Consider the following 19,244-nt stretch of genomic DNA (forward strand, 5'->3'; position numbering starts at 1 on the left):
CCAGTGAGTGAGTGGGCTGTCTCGAGCCCCGGACTTTTCCTAGGAATGGCTGTACGATGTGTCGTGTGGGGCTCTGGTCTTTGCTCCCAAACACCCCTTTCATGCGCCTCTGAGGCCTTGCCAGGAACCCCGCAGCCCAAAGACCCTCCGTTCCGCAGCATCGTTGCATGAACCTCGCGCTGCTCCCAGGGCTGATGGTGCCACCTGGTGGCACAAAGGGTCCTGCTCACCCTGGGAACTTCGCTCTCGAGCGGGAGAGGAGCGGCTTCGGTGGCCCAGCCCAGCGGGGTGACGTCACGACAGTGCCGTTTCTCCCCGCCTCTTCCCCCTCCCGGGAGCTGCCAGTACTTGACGTGGCGTCACCGCCCTCTACCCTCGCTTTGCGTGCGTGTTTGCGTACGGCGGAGGTGGCGGCGCGGGCAGGTCGGAGCTCGGAGCCGGTGCTTCTGGTTCTCTTGTGGCCGCCGTCGCTGTCCGGCTGCCGTGGGCTGCCGAACAGACAAGGCGTGGGCCACAGCACCTCAGAAGCCGACGCAGCTCGACGCAGGGCCCGGCAGGAGGGTGGGCGATCGCGTGTCGGAGGGCGCCGCGCGGGCAGGCGGGCGGGCGCCAGAGGGGGAAAGAGGCGGGGGCGGCGGGTCAGCCGCTGGCCGGGCCGGCCGGGGGATGTCGATGCCTGACGCGATGCCGCTGCCCGGGGTCGGGGAGGAGCTGAAGCAGGCCAAGGAGATCGAGGACGCCGAGAAGTACTCCTTCATGGCCACCGTCACCAAGGCGCCCAAGAAGGTGCGGGGGCTCTGGGTGGCGGCGGGGGCTCGGGCTCCGGCCTCGCGGAAGGGACACGAGCAAGCCCGGGCTCTGGCTAGTTTGGGACTTCTGGGGGTGACTGGGGACGGCGGAGGTGATGTAGGGGGTGGCGGCTGTGCGGCCCCTGGCCTATCCCGGGCTGAAAGGCCGCCTCTGACCTCGCTTTCCTTTGTCCCTCGGCCCAAGTCCTCCGGGATCGTTTTGAAACCCGACAGGGCCAGGCCTTAAATTTGCGACAGACTTTTCCTGGATGAAGGGCCTCGAAGACGAGAGTGGGAGGGGGTGAACCAACTCAGCTGACCCTTGTGACCAGTCCGGGGGCATGGGGTGTACAGAAAATCTCTCTTCAGGTGAGTGGGTAAATCTGGCAGAACTTCCGTCAAATCTTTGGGAGCAGTGGCCGGTTTATCCAACAACTGCGTGATAGCTGGGAGGCAAGAGTAAAGAATGCGTGAAGCTAGCTCTGATATACAGGTGAAAGCAATGAGGGTAACATGAAATTGAAAATCTATGATTTTCACTTTCTACAGCCTTCCAATTACTTCGAAATATGTAAGAAATTGACATTTGGAGGTTGGTGACAGCAGACACTGTCATGGATACAGGTGGATCCTAGAGTCATGTGAATAGATCACTTAGGCATCCCTGGAGAAAGGAGCTTGGGTGGGTTGGAGTAGTGGGTGGTAAGGAAAGATTGCTCAGTCTTGACTGTACTTTTGAGGCAGAACAAGTTTGATCTATTGTGCTGTAGGTTGAGCTCAAAGGACACCCTTCGAATTCTCTCATAAATGGCAACCTTTGGAGATTTTAGTCTGACTAGCTCTCTGAGTGGTGGAATTGGGATCCTTATTGCTTTCTGATCATTTACTGCCAATCACATCTTGATTTTCCATACACCTGGCACCCAGTTAGCAGTAGACCAGAGAACCTTTACAAAGAGGTGACCTTCCTGAAGCCAGTGAGAACCCAGATAAATGTCTCCCTTCTTTATAAAGACAGAGTCTTACAAAGCTGTCTTTGCCTGCATCCAATGTTTAATGGGATGCAGAGCTGAACAAAGCAAGGGCTGCAGAAATAGTTAAGTCCTTGAGGCTTCAACTAGTTAAGCTGTCTTAAGTGGGAGAGATGGCTTTTTTTTTAAGTGAATTAACCTGCCACTCCAGTAATCAAATGCAAGATTAAAAAAGACAAGTCGCCATTGTGTGCTTTTGCTCTGTTTTCTCACAAAATTAAGAATTTAATTCCTTTAAAAGATTGTGGAAGATTCCTTGGCTCTGAGGCATCTGATTAACTTTAGTGCTGTCAGTTCAGTTGACTGCTTTGTTGGGACAATGACCCTTTGCAATCTGCACTATTCTTTGGAGAAACAGTCACAGTTCTTATAAGCAGAATGATTGAGGGTGGGACCTTAGATGAGTTAGAGGAAAGAATGGGAAAGCCCTAGTACCTGAATTTCCCAGACTCTGGCATCTTTGCTGTTACTTGCCTTTATGTTAGTAAATCTGTATTCTTGAAAGTACCAGTGTTGATAAGACAAAGTCTATATTGTAGATTGTAAAAACTCATTAAGGCAGGGATTCTTGTTCACCTTTGTATCCAATGTGCCTAGCTTTGTACCCAGCATATAATAGGTACTCAAATATTAATTGCCCACCTGGCTAACTAGTAACTGAGATGTCCATATGGCTACCTACCAGGAATAACTATCCCTTTTCCTCTCTTCTTCCCAGGAGGAATATTACTAATGTGTATTATTGTCAGGCCAAGTGCTGATGATTTTAGACTTATATTGCATTAGCTAAAAGCAGCAGGCTCTGCCAGGAATGTGAGAAGACCCTGTTTTAAGTTTCCATTTGCCAGTAAATGTGCCCCACCGTGTTTCTTATTAATCTTTCTAAGTTTTATTGTTTAGCATTTACGTAGTACTTTGTAATAAAGTATTTTATGATGACTAATTACCCTTTCCCTAGTGATGATAAAAGACATTTATTTAGTTAATGGATCAGTTGAGGACTAGTCAAGGTCACATAGCAAGTCCTAGGCAATCTGTTTTTCAGAACTGCTGAATTGAACATTATAACTTAAGTCACTTTTGTACCTCTGCCATGTGTTGATAACGTGAAAGCATGGGAAAAGTAAGAAAAAAGTAACTTGGCATGGTACTTAATGGTGTGAGAAAAAGACCTCTTCAAATGGTGCAGTCCTTCACCTGTGAGAATTCTACCCTAGCTCTAGACCAGTAATCCTTGGATTATTCTGAAGCCCTGAGGCCCCTCAGGAATTGAGGACGTTCTTGATGCCAGAGGATATAGGTTACTTCAGGGTGACCTTGATGGTCCTCAATTAGATCAGATCCCAGTGTCACTTTCTGGTCAGCTTTTATTCATTTTGTTTCCTTTGTTTGAGATAGAGTGGATGTCCATCAATTAAAAGCATAAATATCTAGATTCTTCAACTATAATCATGACTTACTCAGTTTTGTGTGCCAAGGCCTATCACACTGCTATGAACAAAATAGGACTTGTTGGTTTGATTGAAAATTTGAGATGTCTGGGTGTTGAGAAGTCAACTAAAGTGATATGACCTTGAGCAAATTAATTAGCTTTTGTACCTGCATCTCCTCATCTGCCAAATAAATGCCTATTTTTTTTGGAACAGGTGGAGATAGGGGCATGTTGGGGAGTTAAGATAGCAAGTGTAATTTTTTAAAAATCTATTCGTATATTTATATTCTTTCTTCAATGGGCATTTGAAGCGGCTTATAACACAGAACATATATGTGATATAAAAGGAAGTAAAAACTATAGAAAGAATGAAAAAAATATTGTTAACCTCGAGGGCTAAGATAGTTGATGAGGTTGATCACATGCAACTTTAAACTTTTAGCAGCCAGAGGATAAAAAGAATCATAGTTACAGTCTCCTTAGCAGGCATGGGAAATAATACATGTCAATTCCTCAAGAGGACAACTTTTCCCGACACAGAGTTCTAAAATAATTTTTCACAGGACTGTCTTAATAGCTGTAGTGTAATTCACATTGTAAGGCTTGTTCACGACTGTCACTGGTGATTTCAGATGGTATGGCTAGGAAAATTTGAGGTAAGAAAAGGAATCCTTGAGTTTTAAGAGTTAAGTGTACCACAACTGAAGAAGATCCTTGTTTTTTGTTTTTTTTTTTTTTGAGACGGAGTCTCGCCCTGTCACCCAGGCTGGAGTGCAGTGGCGCGATCTCGGCTCACTGCAAGCTCCGCCTCCCGGGTTCACGCCATTCTCCTGCCTCAGCCTCTCCGAGTAGCTGGGACTACAGGCGACCGCCACCACGCCCGGCTAATTTTTTTGTATTTTTAGTAGAGATGGGGTCTCACCATGGTCTCGATCTCCTGACCTCGTGATCCGCCCGCCTCGGCCTCCCAAAGTGCTGGGATTACAAGCGTGAGCCACCGCGCCCGGCAAGATCCTTGTTTAATGTTGGCAGTTGTCAGTCAAACCAAGTAAGTAATCTAGTTCCCCATAACCACTGGTTATTTATCACTCTTTTTCTGCTACTTTGTGTAACAGGAGTGGTAACTGTCCTTGGACCTTTGGAAATTGACACTGTGTCAAGTTGATTCTTTTTTCATAGTGTAAACCCAAATCTCTTACAATAAGCTTGTTTCTCTGGAATGCCTATCAGAACATTTGCTGTTCTCTGAACTTCTGAACATTAAGGGCACTCTCCAGAGTGATCCATTAAACATTTTGACCTAGGATCTGTGCAGTCAGACCCACCAGCAAAATGTGGGGAAGGAGAAGAGCATAGAAAAAACTACTTTTGTTTATAGGATTTTCTTTATTTGAATGAAGCTGTGTGCCACTAATTCATCAAAAGGGTCAGCTGAGACTTAGGAAGCACACCAAGTAGAGCCCCAATGGGTACAGCTTGGGTGTTAACCTGATAGGTAAAATCCAGGTTTATCCTTTTGTCATCACAGTTATCTTATGGTTAATTTTTGGTGCAGTTGTATAGAATTTACACCAGGACTTGTCAGAATCACTGAAAGGAGATTTCATAGGTTGGCATTTCCTATCTTCACATCATTAGTATCTCTTGATTCTCCTTAGAGTGGCTGCTGTTTTAGTAGCAGTCTTCAACACAGGAGTTGGGGTGTAAGAAGATCCTCTTTTTAAGATTTCTCCACAGGTATTGATTATATCTCTTTTTCTTGTTTGGTTTAGTTAGTTACACTCTAGTTTCCAAATTACTTTGTTCCAAGTTCCTTTAGACATTTAGTTTGTAACAGAAAGAAATCTGTTAGAAGATTTCTAGATCAGTAGTTGTCTAGATCTTTTGCTGCCAAGGTTACAAATGTATACCTTTTCTTTATCAGGAGTGTGTCATTTGGATCCAGAGTGTTTTACCCAATGTAATATTCTTTTTTAAATTTTTTTTTTTTTTTTTTTGTAGAGATGGGGAAATCCCTGTGTTGCCCAGGCTTGTCTTGAACTCCTGGGCTCAAGCAATCTTCCCACCTCGGCCTCCCGAAGTGCTGGGATTACAGGCAAGAGCCACCATGCCCACCCCAATATAGTATTCTTGGAAAGTTGTCTATAAAGGATATTTTGATACATGGAATCATGCAGGTCTTTAGTTGCCTGTGACTCCTAGCAAGTGTACTCTACCACTCCAAGTAGTTAATGATCTGTAAATAAGCACTTTAATGCCCTCTTGGGGTTGTTTTAAAGGAACTGGCAAATAAAGGAGAATCATTTATACCTACCTGTTTCTCAAGTTTGGGAATGTGAGTATTGTATTTTTATAAAGAATGTCAACCCTGATTATACTGGACATATTTTATTATAATTCAGAACCAAATAGTAATTCAGAACGCATGCTAATGAGGTGCATCAGAAGCATTCCTGTCATGTGTGAAGGACAACCTACGTGCACAGACCAGAGTTTTTTCTAGCCTGAAATCTGAGAATACCCAGTTGAAGACAAATTCTTACCACAAATTTTCCTTTTGATTATTGTCAATACTATCAGTGCCTATTTTATAGTAAGCAGTTAATAAAAATTCATGCAGAATTTCAGTTGCCTTTCCTTTTCTGATTCCATATTTTCCTTTGACTCACTCAAGTAGTTCTTTTGTTCCACTGTTGCTTGGCTGTTACATAAGACGCCTTTAACTTCCCGTTTCTGTTCCTAAAACTGTGACTAGTAGTACAACATAAGGTAAGCACTGATTTTTGGAGTCAGTTTTACCTTTAGTCTCTACCTAATAGTTGTGGGACATTCAACAAGTGACGTCCTTTTCTCATCTATAAAATGGGGAACAATGATAGTGCTACCTATATAGATGGTTGAGAGGATTAGCATTTAGTAAATAGTAATTAGTGGGTTTTTTTTGTATCTAGAGTGGCCATATATCCTGGTTTGCCTGGTGCAATTCTGGTTTATACCTGTTATCCTAGCATGTAGTCCAATGAGTGCCTCCGTAGCTCTGAAAGTTACCCTGGTTTATGTGGCCACCCTATTTATAACTCTCTGGATGATGCAACACGATAGTGCAAATGAGAGCCTAATTTTGAAATGTTAAAGAGCCAAAACAAGTTTCTATTGGAATGTCTTTTCAATAAGAAAATTTTTTTTCTGACAAAAATGTTATTTTATATAGAGCTTACAGCTACTGAACCCCAAAACATTTTGTTAACTACAGGGGCGGGGTGCGTAGACAGAGATCTTAGAGCTTTTGATGGAGTTGAGATGTCCTCTATCTTACCGTTCCCCATTCATCCCCCGTAATACATAATGCACTCATAGAATGTGGGTATTTGTCAGACACTGGGCCAGTCTCAGTCCAGGAGTTTATTTCCTTAAACTGCAGGTGTTTGGGGGTTTCCCAAACTAGAATCCTTGAATTACATGAAATAATTCCAAAGACTTCTGAACTGTGACTTTATCATTTTAGATATGTACTCCAGCACCCCCGCCCCCATCCCTGCAGGTACTGTTTTCTCATTGCTCTTAACAGCCTGCTTCTAATTACGTATAACTGATTTTCTCCTGTAGAAATGTGTGGCCTTTGTTGCATGCCACTCATAGAACTAGAGTGGAGCATCCATGCCTTTGTTGAGAGACTCAGACTGCTTTCAATTTTGTTTCTATCTCTGTTTAATTTTTCTAAAGGATTTAGCCTGGTGCCTTAACCTCAGAATGTAGATAATGATTGATACTGCTTATCAGTATACATTGGGGGGCTTAATCATTCACTACCCAAATGGGACACAAAGTAAAAAGTTTAATGAACTATTGGTAAAAGGTAGTATTTGGAAATCTGGGGTAGAGATTGGAAAAGTACTTTTGAGAACCACAGGTACAAGACTCTCCAAGCGTGCTCCTGCTTCTTACCATAAAAGCCCCAACGCCTCTGCTAATGTGCCTGTGTACTTAACCTGTGGGGCTTAATAGGCTTAACATGTTCTTCTCTACCAGTCCAAGCCAGTTCACTTGTTTTAAGTGGACAGCCTGTACTCAGTTGTGTGATGGAAATGGGGCATATTAAACAGGAGGGGTCTGGGACTGCTCTCTGTTTCATGCTGTTCATCTTGGACCTGCCTCAGGCTTACTTCTTCACAATTTGAGGAACTGTTCAGCAAGAGCATACCCTATTGTTGACATGTTTTTCTTTTCTCTCCGGAACCTGCGAGTGTACGATGGCATTAGTGGAATCCCTCTGAGCCTGTGTGCCAAGGAAAATGCTAATGTGCTGATCCACAATGATGTGTGGCTCAGTGTGAACTAGATGGTAAATTTGTGAGTGACAGAGTAAAGGGGCAAGAGGCTGGAGGAGATGAGTGTAACCATCTTTCATTCACTTAGACTTCCTGAATGAAGCCGTTCATACTGAGTTTTGAGCAATGAAAGGATTTTGGAAGTTCTGTTTTTAATAAACGACTCCAACTCTTCTAGTAGTTACTAATTGTATTAAGGTGAACCTTTGGGACATAGGTTTCCATGTGCATAATGGGAAGTACTTTGTCCCTTTTCCCCCAGAACAGGCTTGACCTCACGTCAAAGCTTTTGGGCCGTGACCTGTTTCCTTTGTGGTTCCAGAAATCTGAGGGGGGGAAAAAAGAGAGAGAGAGAGAGACCTAGCATAAAAGTTACTAGGACAGGCTGGGCACAGTGGCTCACGCCTGTAATCCCAGCACTTTGGGAGGCCGAGGCAGGCGGATCACGAGGTCAGGAGATCGAGACCATCATGGCCAACATGGTGAAACCCCGTCTCTACTAAAAACACAAAAAATTAGCTGGGTGTGGCAGCACACACCTGTAGTCCCAGCTACCCGGGAGGCTGAGGCAGGAGAATCGCTTGAACCCAGGAGGTAGGGGTTGCAGTGAGCCAAGATGACACCACTGTACTCCAGCCTGGCGACAGAGCGAGACTCCGTCTCAAAAAAAAAAAAAAAAAAAAAGTTAATAGGACAGAGATTCTGATCTGCCCTCTTAGACCAGACCCACCCCTTCTCCTTCCTTGAAGACTTTAAGGAAAAGACTTCAGGTTCTCATGACTGTTAGCTTTATTTTGGGGATGTAGAAAATAGAGATTCACTTTGAATTTTCAAAATGCACATCCCCATCTTTGTTTCTAATTTTAGAAAAAAGGTCAGTAAGTAGACAGGTTTGTTTAGAAGATAGAGAATTGGAATATGCTTCTCTTTTGCCTATTTGAGGGAATGCTCTTGAGAATCACTGGATTAGAGACTGTAGAACAATGGTTCTTACTCTGAGTCAGAGGTCGTTTTAAGAGTTTAATGAAAATCCTGGTTCTTTCCTCAGGAAAATTCAGGAGCACAAAAATTTGCGTATTCTGTTAGAGGATTTGTGGGACTTCTGCAACTCATGGATCCTGGATTTTAAAGCCCTGATGTAGAAGGCCAGGCCTCCAAGCCACAGCATCTCTTTTCATTACAAGTCCACAAACTGCTAAGAGATAAGTTTCCAGCCTGCAGTTTGTCCTTATGGCTTGGAACAAAGCTGAGGTTGTTGGCATTGTCAGCTGCCTCTTTGGGATGCACCTCAGCTTCTCAAAGGACTCATTATAAGTGCCTTGAGAGTTCAGCTCAGGAACTTAACACACATTCAAACCGGCATTTCGGCCACTTTGGGGATTTTTTGGTATTATCTCAACTCTACCGCTCTTCATATGAAATGCAGATGCCCCTGGAGCTTCAGAGCTGATTCCATAGGAGTATTTGAAATAGTAGCTCACATAGTAGATTATCAAAACTAAACAAAATAATTTGCTTCTGTATGTCTCTCAAAAATAGGTTTGATTTCAATGTAGTACTTCTCAAACTATTATATTTTAAGGACTGACCTGATATTTGAATTTTACTCATCATTTGACTTTTCTAGATGGAACATGTTGAGGGCAAAGACCGTATCTCACTCATATGTATATAGTACCTGGCACATAATACTGTCAATAAATGTTTATTGAATAAAATAATGTGAGATAATCATTCCTAGGAGAAAGTAAGTTGGACTTATGTGGTGGCTTTGACTCACTTTCCCTTTCAGTTGGCTGGGGTGATTTTTCTAACTTAGAGCCCTCTCATATAGGTATAAGGAAGTACCGAGAACTGCAGGTGAGAAATTGATGAGAATTTCCAACTTAATAGATCCCTTTATAATGCCAGAAATAGGAGGTCAGGCAGAAGACATCTGAATATATGCCTCCAGCTTCTTAGCCCAGTGGCAGTGGGCATAGGGATATCCTTAGACAGTAATGGGGAAGGTAACTTGAATTTCTCACCATTGAAACAACTTTTAAACTCTTAGCATTAGGGACACTCTGCCCAAAGTTGAAACTGGTATCCTGGTTTATACATGCTCTTGATTTAAAGAACAGGGAGGCTTTCACATAGGGTGTTTGAGCTTTGGGGATTAGTGATGAGTTGAATAGTTTGATTTTGGAAAGTACATTGGAACTCTGAAAGTAATAAACAACAGCTCTGCCCAGCAGTGATGAGCAAACTTCTGGTTCTTACTCTGCAACCCTGGCTGCCCCTTCTGAGCCAAAGGCTGAGTTTGATGCTCAAAAGCTATACATGCCCTTCTCTCTTTGAAACACACCTTCTTTAGAATTACAGTCTTCTGGGAACTGGGCCAATGCTTATCCTAGCCAGAAGCTCAGGCTCTAGTTGGCACTACATTTTCTGTGTTCTGTTTCACTTCAAGTGTATAACTTAGGCAAGATTCAGGGGAAAGGGAGACCTTCAGAATCTTGCTATTTTGTGTTGTTTGTTTGAGATGGATTTTCGCTCCTGTCGCCCAGGCTGGAGTGTGATGGCACGATCTTGGCTCAATGCAATCTCCACCTCCCGGGTTCAAGTGATTCTCCTGCCTCAGCCTCCCAAGTAGCTGGGATTACAGGCATGTGCCACCACACCTGGCTAATTTTTTTTTTTTTTTTTTTTTTTTTTTTAGTAGAGATGGGATTTCATCATGTTGGTTAGGGTGGTCTCGAACTCCTGACCTCAGGTGATCCACCCACCTTGGCCTCCCAAAGTGTTGGGATTACAGGCGTGAGCCACTGCGCCCGGCGAATTTTGCTATTTTGGAAGTTGAAATAGGTGCTTCCTAGAGATAGCAGATGTATCCAGTTGCTTTGGTAACTAATTCAGTTTCCTATGGGTGGCCAAGTGGTATCCCACTTATTATTCAATACTTGAGGGTTCAGTGCCCAGCTTCTGAGCACCAGCTTTCTTAGCAAGCAAGACATGAAGATTCCCAGTGTTCATTTATGAGAAGTAGCCCAGCTGGCTTGTCATGCTGGACTAGATGAATTGTGAATGTTAATTATATTGATAATACAGTGGCCTTGGTAACAGACTTGTAGCTGCTGTAGAATCTGTTTACTTCAGGTTTGTAACAGAAAAGAGACCAAGCTGGTTGGGAACATGGTGTTCTCAGTGTAATAAGATGTATTGTAAGTCCAAGGAAAATGCATCTTGGTGGGGCTGACCTTATTGCACCCCTTCCCCAAGATTTTCCGGAGAGAAACATTATTCTGGGGTTAGTTTCTGTTCTTGTTTGCCAATCAATAATGAATTGAGGTTGGCAAAGGCCGGGTTTTTAGTGGAAGTGGGGTAAAGCATGTTTACAAATCATAAAGTTTAGAAGGAGAACACCTGTGTTAAGCACCTTATTTCTCTACCTAGTTTATAATTAGGAGGGGATGGTTGACGAGATTAGTTTCGGCCCTTGCATTCAGGAGGTGGAGCCCCTCCTATTTGGGGAGCAGGGGTTTCATAATTCTGTACATTCTTTTCTTACTCCACAGTGAGGGGATTAGCTGAGCACTGGGCATGTCTGGAATGAGAGCACTTTGCCAATTTTTACTGAATTTGGACCAAACTAATAAAAATACAGCCTCGGTCTTCCTCAGACAGTCTCTCTATCATGTTCTCCTAACCCCTATGGATCCATCTGATGGATTGTCTGTTCCTAACAGATGGAGTTGGTATTAAAGGTAGATTCTCTACTTCCTTTGACTTATTTGTTTTATTTCTGAACAAGGCATATCTAATGCATTTGTTCCTGTATTGGAAGTTGCTTTATCAAGAGCCTGGTAAACTCAGTGTACTTGTGTTTCCTTTTCAGATCCTGCTTAGATTATTTCTTAGATCAGCACTTCTCATTCTGTGGAAGGAGAAGAAGGTATCAGTCACACAGAGAGCTTTTTCACAATAACTCATTACCTGGCTCTAAACTAGAGCTGTGTAATCAGAATGGGGGAGGAGCTGAGAGTAAGAGAGCAGATGGAGAATGGGTTGGCATTTTGAAACAGCTTCACCAGATAAACTTGAAAGCTCCCAGATTTAGAACCATTCTTTTAGATTATCTAGCAAGAGTGGCCAACATTGTTAGGAAATCTAATATTGAGATGGTAATGGGCCAGGCACAGTGGCTCACGCCTGTAATCTCAACACTTTGGGAGGCCAAGGCAGGCAGATCACCTCAGGTCAGGAGTTCGAGACCAGCCTGGCCAACATGGCGAAACCCCATCTCTACTAAAAATACAAAAATTAGCCAGGTGTGGTAGCAGGTGCCTGTAGTCCCAGCTACACGGGAGGCTGAGGCAGGAAAATCGCTTGAACCCATGGGGCGGAGGAGGTTGCAGTGAGCCGAGATGGCATGATTACACTCCAGCCTGGGCAACAGAGCAAGACTATGTCTCAAAAAAGAAAAAAAGATGGTAATGCAGCTACTACCTCTCCTGGATGATTTTGATCACGAGGAGAAATCTTGGTCCTCCCTCATGTGAAAGGTCCTGAAAATAGTCTACTGTTGCTCTTTTTCTCCACGTATTCAGAGTAAACCATGACCAGAAATCATGTAGCCCTGTCTGCTCAGGGTGCAGTGTCCCGGGACCTGTGCTAAGCACTTAGGGTACATCAGTGAACAAAACAAAGATTCATACTCTGTAGAGCTGACATTCTTGTGAGGTTATTATTTGGATCATTTAAGTCCAGTGAAGTGGTTCTTAACCATTTGGGGTTTGGAACCCTCTGAGAGATGTGTACATATTCCAGCAAAATGCACACAGTTATGTGTCACTTAACAAGGGGGATACATTCTGTAAACTGTGTCCTTAGGCGATTTTGTTGTTGTGCAAACATCATAGAGACTTTAAATGACTGGCAATGCAGTAGGTTTGTTACACCAGCATCACCACAAACATGTGAGTAATGCGCTGCACTACGGTGTCACCAGGCAATAGGAATTTTTCAGCTCTATCATATTGTTATGGAACAACCACTGTATATGTGGTCCAACCTTCATTACACAGCAAAGGACCTTATAAGGGGGAATTGGCAGCCTGAAACCCATCCATGGACCCAGGGCTAAGAACCTAGAAGACTTGTCTAGATTTGAGGATGTGGTGATTGGGATAAAGCCAGGCCCTGAATTGGGTGTTTGGAACCATTATCTCCTCGCCAGACCGGGTTGTAGTTTCTTGATCTGTACAGCCAAAGCAGTATGTAAACAACTCAAGGGTATCACTAGAAAAAGAGGGAATGGCTAAGTCTTCTCTAAGCTAAAGAGTCTGTGTTTTATGTGAAATGCTAAGAATGATTCTGACTCTGTTCTCACCCTTACCCCTAGTTTCTAGTTAGCTGGGCTTCTGGCGCTCAATAGATTAAAAGTCAGGTCAGAATAAGAATTTCCCTAATGTGCTAATTTATGTTATGAATTCCTAGACTGAGAGTGATAGTTAAGTTATAAAGATCATGAGGACATTTTAGTGAAATTCTGGCTTCAAAAACACAGAAAGTGACAGTAGTTGAGGGGCTGATGAAATAGCCAGAGTAAAGGTTAGAGAAAGATGACAGGAAGAAAAGGAGGGCAGAACTCAGACAGTTGACTAAGCTGGTGAGCCAGTAGCCAGGAGAGCAGCTTTCTCCTTAAGCCAAAGTGAGCAGATCTGAGACTCATGCAGAAAAATACTCCTTTTTGGTCTTGAAGGGGTCTGTCACTGTTGCTTTGTTACCAAATAGTACCCGGGATAAAAAGTGGGAGGGCAGATAAGGGTTTGCCTTAACATTTATACCAATGTTAATATATCTCTGTTGCTGGAAAAGTTGGTGTTAAACTTGAAAGAATGGCCAAACCCTGCCTGAGGGTTAGTGCAGTGTGTAACGTGTACTGCAGAAACATGAATGAAATGGAACACTGGGAGAGAGAATTATATAGACAGACACAGCCAGATTAAGAGTTTGGAGCACACAGAGTCCTGTGCCAGTTCCACCTTTACCTCCCTGAAATCGGATCTTTAGTACAACCACATGCCAAGACCTCTTTACTTTAGGTTGATCTTTACAGGGATATCTAAGGGAGACTTTCCATATGCACACTGAAAGATAGCTGAATAACGGCTGTGTTCAGGCTAAACTTGTATAAACTCATCTCATTAGAGAACAGAGCCCACAGTCCTCCCCAGAGGAGTGAGGAGGCTCTAGATGGTTCCAGTTATAACTGCTCTCCAGCATATGGAAAAACTGTTCTGCTATGAAACCTTCCAACCAGCTACTCATATAAAGACATCTCATTGTTTGCCCAGTGATGCATTAAAGCTGAGGCTGCCTAAGCTAGAGAATATAATCACATACCAATTATCTTTATTTTTTATCTTTAAAGAAGCCTTTTAAAGTAACCAAAAGAATTTCACACCTCACTTCCTGGGACTGGGACTGTTTTGCAGTTGTATTCAGCTTGTGAAGTTATATAGTTAAAACTTGCTACTAAGTTTTTGGAAAAATTATTCTTAAAAATTATAATTAAAAATTCTTATTCTTGGGCCAGGTGTGGTGGCTCATGCCTGTAATGCTAGCACTTTGGGAGGCCAAAGCAGGAGGATCCCCTGAGCCCAGGAGTTTGAGGTCAGCCTGGGCAACACAGGGAGACCCTGTCTCTAAAAAATAAAAATAAAATAAATAAAAATTACTATTTTTTTGAGACGGAGTTTCACTCATTCGCCCAGGCTGGAGTGCAGTGGTGTGATCTCACCTCACTGCAACCTCCGTCCCCTGGGTTCAAGCAATCCCCTTGCCTCAGCCTCCTGAGTAGCTGGGATTATAGGTGCCCACCACCACACCTGGCTAATTTTTGTATTTTTAGTACAGATGAGGTTTTGCCATGTTGGCCAGGCTGGTCTCGAACTTCTGACCTTAGGTGATCCACCCACCTTGGCCTCCCAAAGTGCTAGGATTACAGGTGTGGGTCACCGAGCCTGGCCATAGAAATTCTTAAGTGGAAAATTTTCTCCATTCATTGAGTATTTGATATTTTTTTCAGCTTTATTAAGGTATAATTGACAAGTAAAAACTGTATGTATTTGGACCAGGAGCGATGGCTCATGCCTTTGGGAGGCTGAGGTGGGAAGATTGCTCAAGGCGAAGAGTTCAAGACCAGCCAGGGCAACATAGTGAAATCCCCATCTTTGACAAAAAAGAAAAAAAAATTAGCTGGGCACGGTGGCACATGACTGTTATCCTAGCCACTCAGGAGGCTGAGGCTGGAGGACTGCTTGAGCCCAGAAGTTGGGGGTTGCAGTGAGCTATGATCCTGCCACTTTACTTTAGTCTGGGTGACAGTGAGACTCTGTCTCTTTAAAAAAAAAAAAAAAAAAGTATTCAAGGTGTACAGTGTGATATTTTGATGTATACATTGTGAAATTATTACCACAGTCAAGCTAGTTAATATATCCATTACCTCATAGTTACTTTGTGTGTATGTGTGTGTATTGTATGTGATGAGAATACTTAGGATCTACTTTTAGCAAATTTCTAGTATACAATATGTTATTGTTAACTGTAGTCACCGTGCTGTTCATTAACTCTCCAGAACTTATTTATCTTATAACTCCAAATTGTACCCTTTAACCATCATTTCCTCATTTTTTCCACCTTCCTGACTCCTGGTAAGAACCTTCTGCTTTTTGCTTCCATGAGTTTGGCTTTTTTAGATTGCAGATAAAAGTGAGATTATTTAATTGATTACTTTAAATAAATATCTACCATAACTATGAAACCAAGACTCAGTAATCACATATCATGTTACTTAAATCCAGAATACTTCAATAAAAATAATAGCCTTACAAGAACTTTTGTTCGTCATAGTAGTCAGAAAGGTGGTACCAGAAAGTAGAAATACATCAATGGTAATTTTTTTTTTTTTTTTTACCTGAGGTCTCCAAATTTAATATAACTTTTTTTTTTTTTTTTTGGAGACAGGGTCTTGCTCTGTTTCCCTGGAGTACACTGGCACAGTCACAGCTCCCTGCAGCCTCGACCTCCCAGGCTCAAGTGATCCTTCCACCTCAGCCTCTCGAGTAGCTGGGACTACAAGTGTGCAACACCATTCCCCACTAATTTTTTTTTTTTATTTTTTGTAGAGACAAGGGCTCACAGTGTTGCCAGGGCTGGTCTCAAATTTCTGGGCTCAAGGGATCCTCCCTCCTTGGCATCCCAAAGTGCTTGGTTTATAAATGTGAGCCACTGCACCTGGCCAACTATAACTCTTTTTCTGTTGGTAGAATTCAGCTGTACTAGATCTTTTAGACATAAGATGTGAGGTGACTTGGAAAGAGTGCTTTTTGAGTGGCACACCACAAATGAGAAAGGAACCTAATGGAATGTTTTTAGTTTAAATAAATTCTCTGATTGTGCTAAGTGTTCATGTGTGAAAGAAATATTCCTCCAGCACCATTCAGCACAGGATAAACCTCTTCAAAAAGCACATTTAAAGTATATTCTCTGTTGCAAGTTTTAGAATATGGTAACTTCTCATGAAATAACCAACAAATTTCCCCAGTGACCAAAAGAGGAAAAAGAAAAAAATCAGTGGTCAATTTAACCATACTAAACTAAAAATTTTGTTTAAACACAGGTGGAAATGATACAAATAGGGAATTCTGAATTAATTTCTTTTGTCCTAGTAAAGTAGTCAAGATTAGATTGCCCATGCATTCTCTTCCTTACTCCATCCCCAAAAGACAATGGTAGTGTATTCTAGAATGGAACATTTTGTTACCACAGTGTTTGGGCTCTGCTATTACTGGGCTCTCCTCACCCTTTCCAGATCTATGGTGCAGTACTTCTCAATGGCAATTCGTTGGCAACTTAAAAACATTACATTTCTTTGCATCATTTTACTTTTCTGAAAATTAGTAAAGACTTTTGGAACTGAAAGAATTGTTTTCCTTTACCAGTGCTTACAAATGTTTATCTGGTATTATAAGCTCAGAAAGCTTATAGTGCAACAGTAGACCCATTCCAAGGTAAACTGACCCCTTGGAAATAAAGGGGAAAGCTGCTGTTTCCCCAGCCTATTCCAAAAGAAGGAAAATAGAACTGGGCTTGTGGGTGTTTTTTGTTTTTTGTTTTTGCCTTTTGCTTTTTAAATCTCAGTGCTGGTAGCAAATTGCCTTAAGCAAGTCACTTAGCCCCAACCCCTGTTCTGTTTTCTCATTTGTGAAGCATAGATGCAACATTGAAAGGATTCTAGAATGTTTTGAAAATACAAACCCTCTGTAAACTGTAAGCCACAGGTGTTGAGGCAAAGCATGTAAAGTCATATAAATCTAGGTATTCAGGATCTTGGTGTCCACCCTACTAGTAAGTGTGGATTTCAAACTTCCTGTACAATCAACTTTAAGTAAAAATCTCCATCTAGTGCTATCAGGTGGTGTTACCAGTGATGCTTGTTCTTTGTATGCCAAGAGTTCAACAAAAATGGTTTGCAAAATATTTAGATCAGTGATATTCCAGCAGTGATACATATTGACAAAATTTGCCAATATTTTCCTATACAAAATTTAATTTTTTTTTTTTTTTGAGACGGAGTCTCGCTCTGTCGTCCAGGCTAGAGTGCAGTGTCATGATCTCAGCTCACTGCAACCTCCGCCTCCCAGGTTTAAGTGATTCTCCTGCCTCAGCCTCCCGAGTAGCTGGGACTACAGGCACACGCCACCATGCCCGGCTAATTTTTTTAATTTTGGCTGAGACAAGTTTTACCGTATTGGTCAGGCTGGTCTCAAACTCCTGACCTTAGGTGATCCACCCCACTCGACCTCCCAGAGTGCTGGGATTACAGGCGTGAGCCACCACACCTGGCCTTGACAGCTTTTTATTTCCCTGAGCCTATACTAGTTGGTTCTTATACCCTATGAACCAATACAAAATGATTCCCAAGTGAAAAAAACAAGGTGCAGACTATATTATCATGCTACCTTTTGAGTAAGGGGGGGAAAATAATACGTATTTGCTTCCCACACTCCTAAAAAGAAACATAAAAAGGATAAACCAGAAACCAATGAAAATGGGGAGGGACACATAGAGTATCAGGGCTAGGAATAGCAGTGAAACTTCTCTGAGTATACCTTTTAAAGTTTTGAGACATGTAAATGTTTCATATGTCAAAGAGAAAAAAGGAAACCTTTAAGTTCTTACAAACACAAAGGAATGAACCCAACTAAAATTTAAAATCTTAACCTAATATATCAAATTGATTACTCAGTCACCCAGAAAATAGTTCTTTGATTATACATCTTTATGAAATGTATTCTGAGGACGAGAAGAACTTCAGTGAAACCTTGAGACGTCACTCAGTAAATTTTGGTGCGTAATAACAGTCTTGTCATTTTGAAACTTTTATATGCATTATAGAATAAACATCAGAGACAAGACATAAAAATAGGAAAATTAAACTTTTTTTAAAAAAGGTAATACTGAATCTGAAGTAGAAATATCAATATGAACTCATAAGTAAAAGGATTGATTTCTCTCTCTACCAAAAGAACCTAGGAGTAGTGGCATCTCTAATAGCAATTATCACACCTCTTACTCCAGATATTAGCTTCTAAATACTACTCCCTCCTAAAAGAAAGGCTCCTGAGAGAAATGGTTGATTCCAGCTTTGGAGAAGAGGAAGAACAAGGTGAGCCTGGTATATCTTATTTTGTCAAAAAGAGTGGAAGGACTGTAATGGAATCATGTCAAAGGACAGAAGAGCCAGCTTGAAGGAGGCTCCCACGGGCTCAATTTGAGACAATATGAGTATTCAGTGCAATTAATGTATAATTAAGTGTAATCTGTTAAATACATAAAAATCTGAATGACAAAGGGAGAAGATTTTTCTTTACAAAAGAATGCCAGCTAATGTGGAAGGATTGATAGAAAAATACAAGTTGCGATTCTATAACCTTCCCAATATAATTGGTTCAGGCAAGGATTATTAACAGATGGTAAAGTCATTAGGGAATAGGATATTAACATGATGAAAAATGTGTCACCCTACAAATTAAATTTTACTTGCAAAAGAGAAAATGTCCCTTTCAAAGAAGAGATCTGATGTTCTCACTTTAACCAGGACTCAATCTTAGCATTGCTAATAGTGGAACAACCCGACATGTGCCTCCTGATGATGACCCAAGGTGAAATATACTACATAATCCAGGAAATATTCTTGCCAGAATTTTAACCTTTTTCAAAATAAAACCTCAGAACTGAACTTCCAATTTATAGGAAGGAAACCCTCTGAAAAATTGAAAAATAAGTGATTTTATGAGACAATTAGTCTGGATTCCTCAAAGAAAAGTCAGTATCACAAGGGGGTAGGAGACATTGGAGAGACTGTTCTAGATTAGCAGAGGCTAAAGGAACCTAACAACCAACTGCATTTAATGAACCTTGAATCCATGCTGGGTTGGCAGGGTTGAGGAGACTGTTGGGATATAAATAAATATTCTTGAGAAAATTGGGGAAATTTCAATATAATCTGGACAGTCTGGATATATGAAGATATAGAATAATTGTTAATATTAAGTGTGATATGTCATCATGGTTCTGTAGGAGAATATTCTTATTCTTAGAAGATACATTCTGAACA

The 19,244-nt window shown here is 41.9% G+C and overlaps 1 protein-coding gene across 2 annotated transcripts in view; it reads left to right on the forward strand.

The window, feature by feature from the left end:
* The first annotated feature begins 376 nt into the window (after nucleotides 1-376).
* The window catches only part of AHCYL1 (adenosylhomocysteinase like 1), a 39,397-nt gene continuing 20,529 nt past the window's right edge, over nucleotides 377-19,244 (forward strand). Inside the window, exon 1 of one of the 2 annotated variants that reach the window (XM_063624550.1) lies at nucleotides 377-786. In XM_063624550.1, the coding sequence (XP_063480620.1) occupies nucleotides 667-786 (120 nt within the window). In that variant the 5' untranslated portion in view covers nucleotides 377-666. Of the gene's footprint in view, nucleotides 787-958; nucleotides 1,158-19,244 lie in introns of those variants that run through there. The other variant, XM_063624548.1, reaches the window with a different exon arrangement.

The sequence above is a fragment of the Symphalangus syndactylus genome, chromosome 12 (genome assembly GCF_028878055.3).
Source record: "Symphalangus syndactylus isolate Jambi chromosome 12, NHGRI_mSymSyn1-v2.1_pri, whole genome shotgun sequence".
Taxonomy (NCBI): Eukaryota; Metazoa; Chordata; class Mammalia; order Primates; family Hylobatidae; genus Symphalangus; species Symphalangus syndactylus.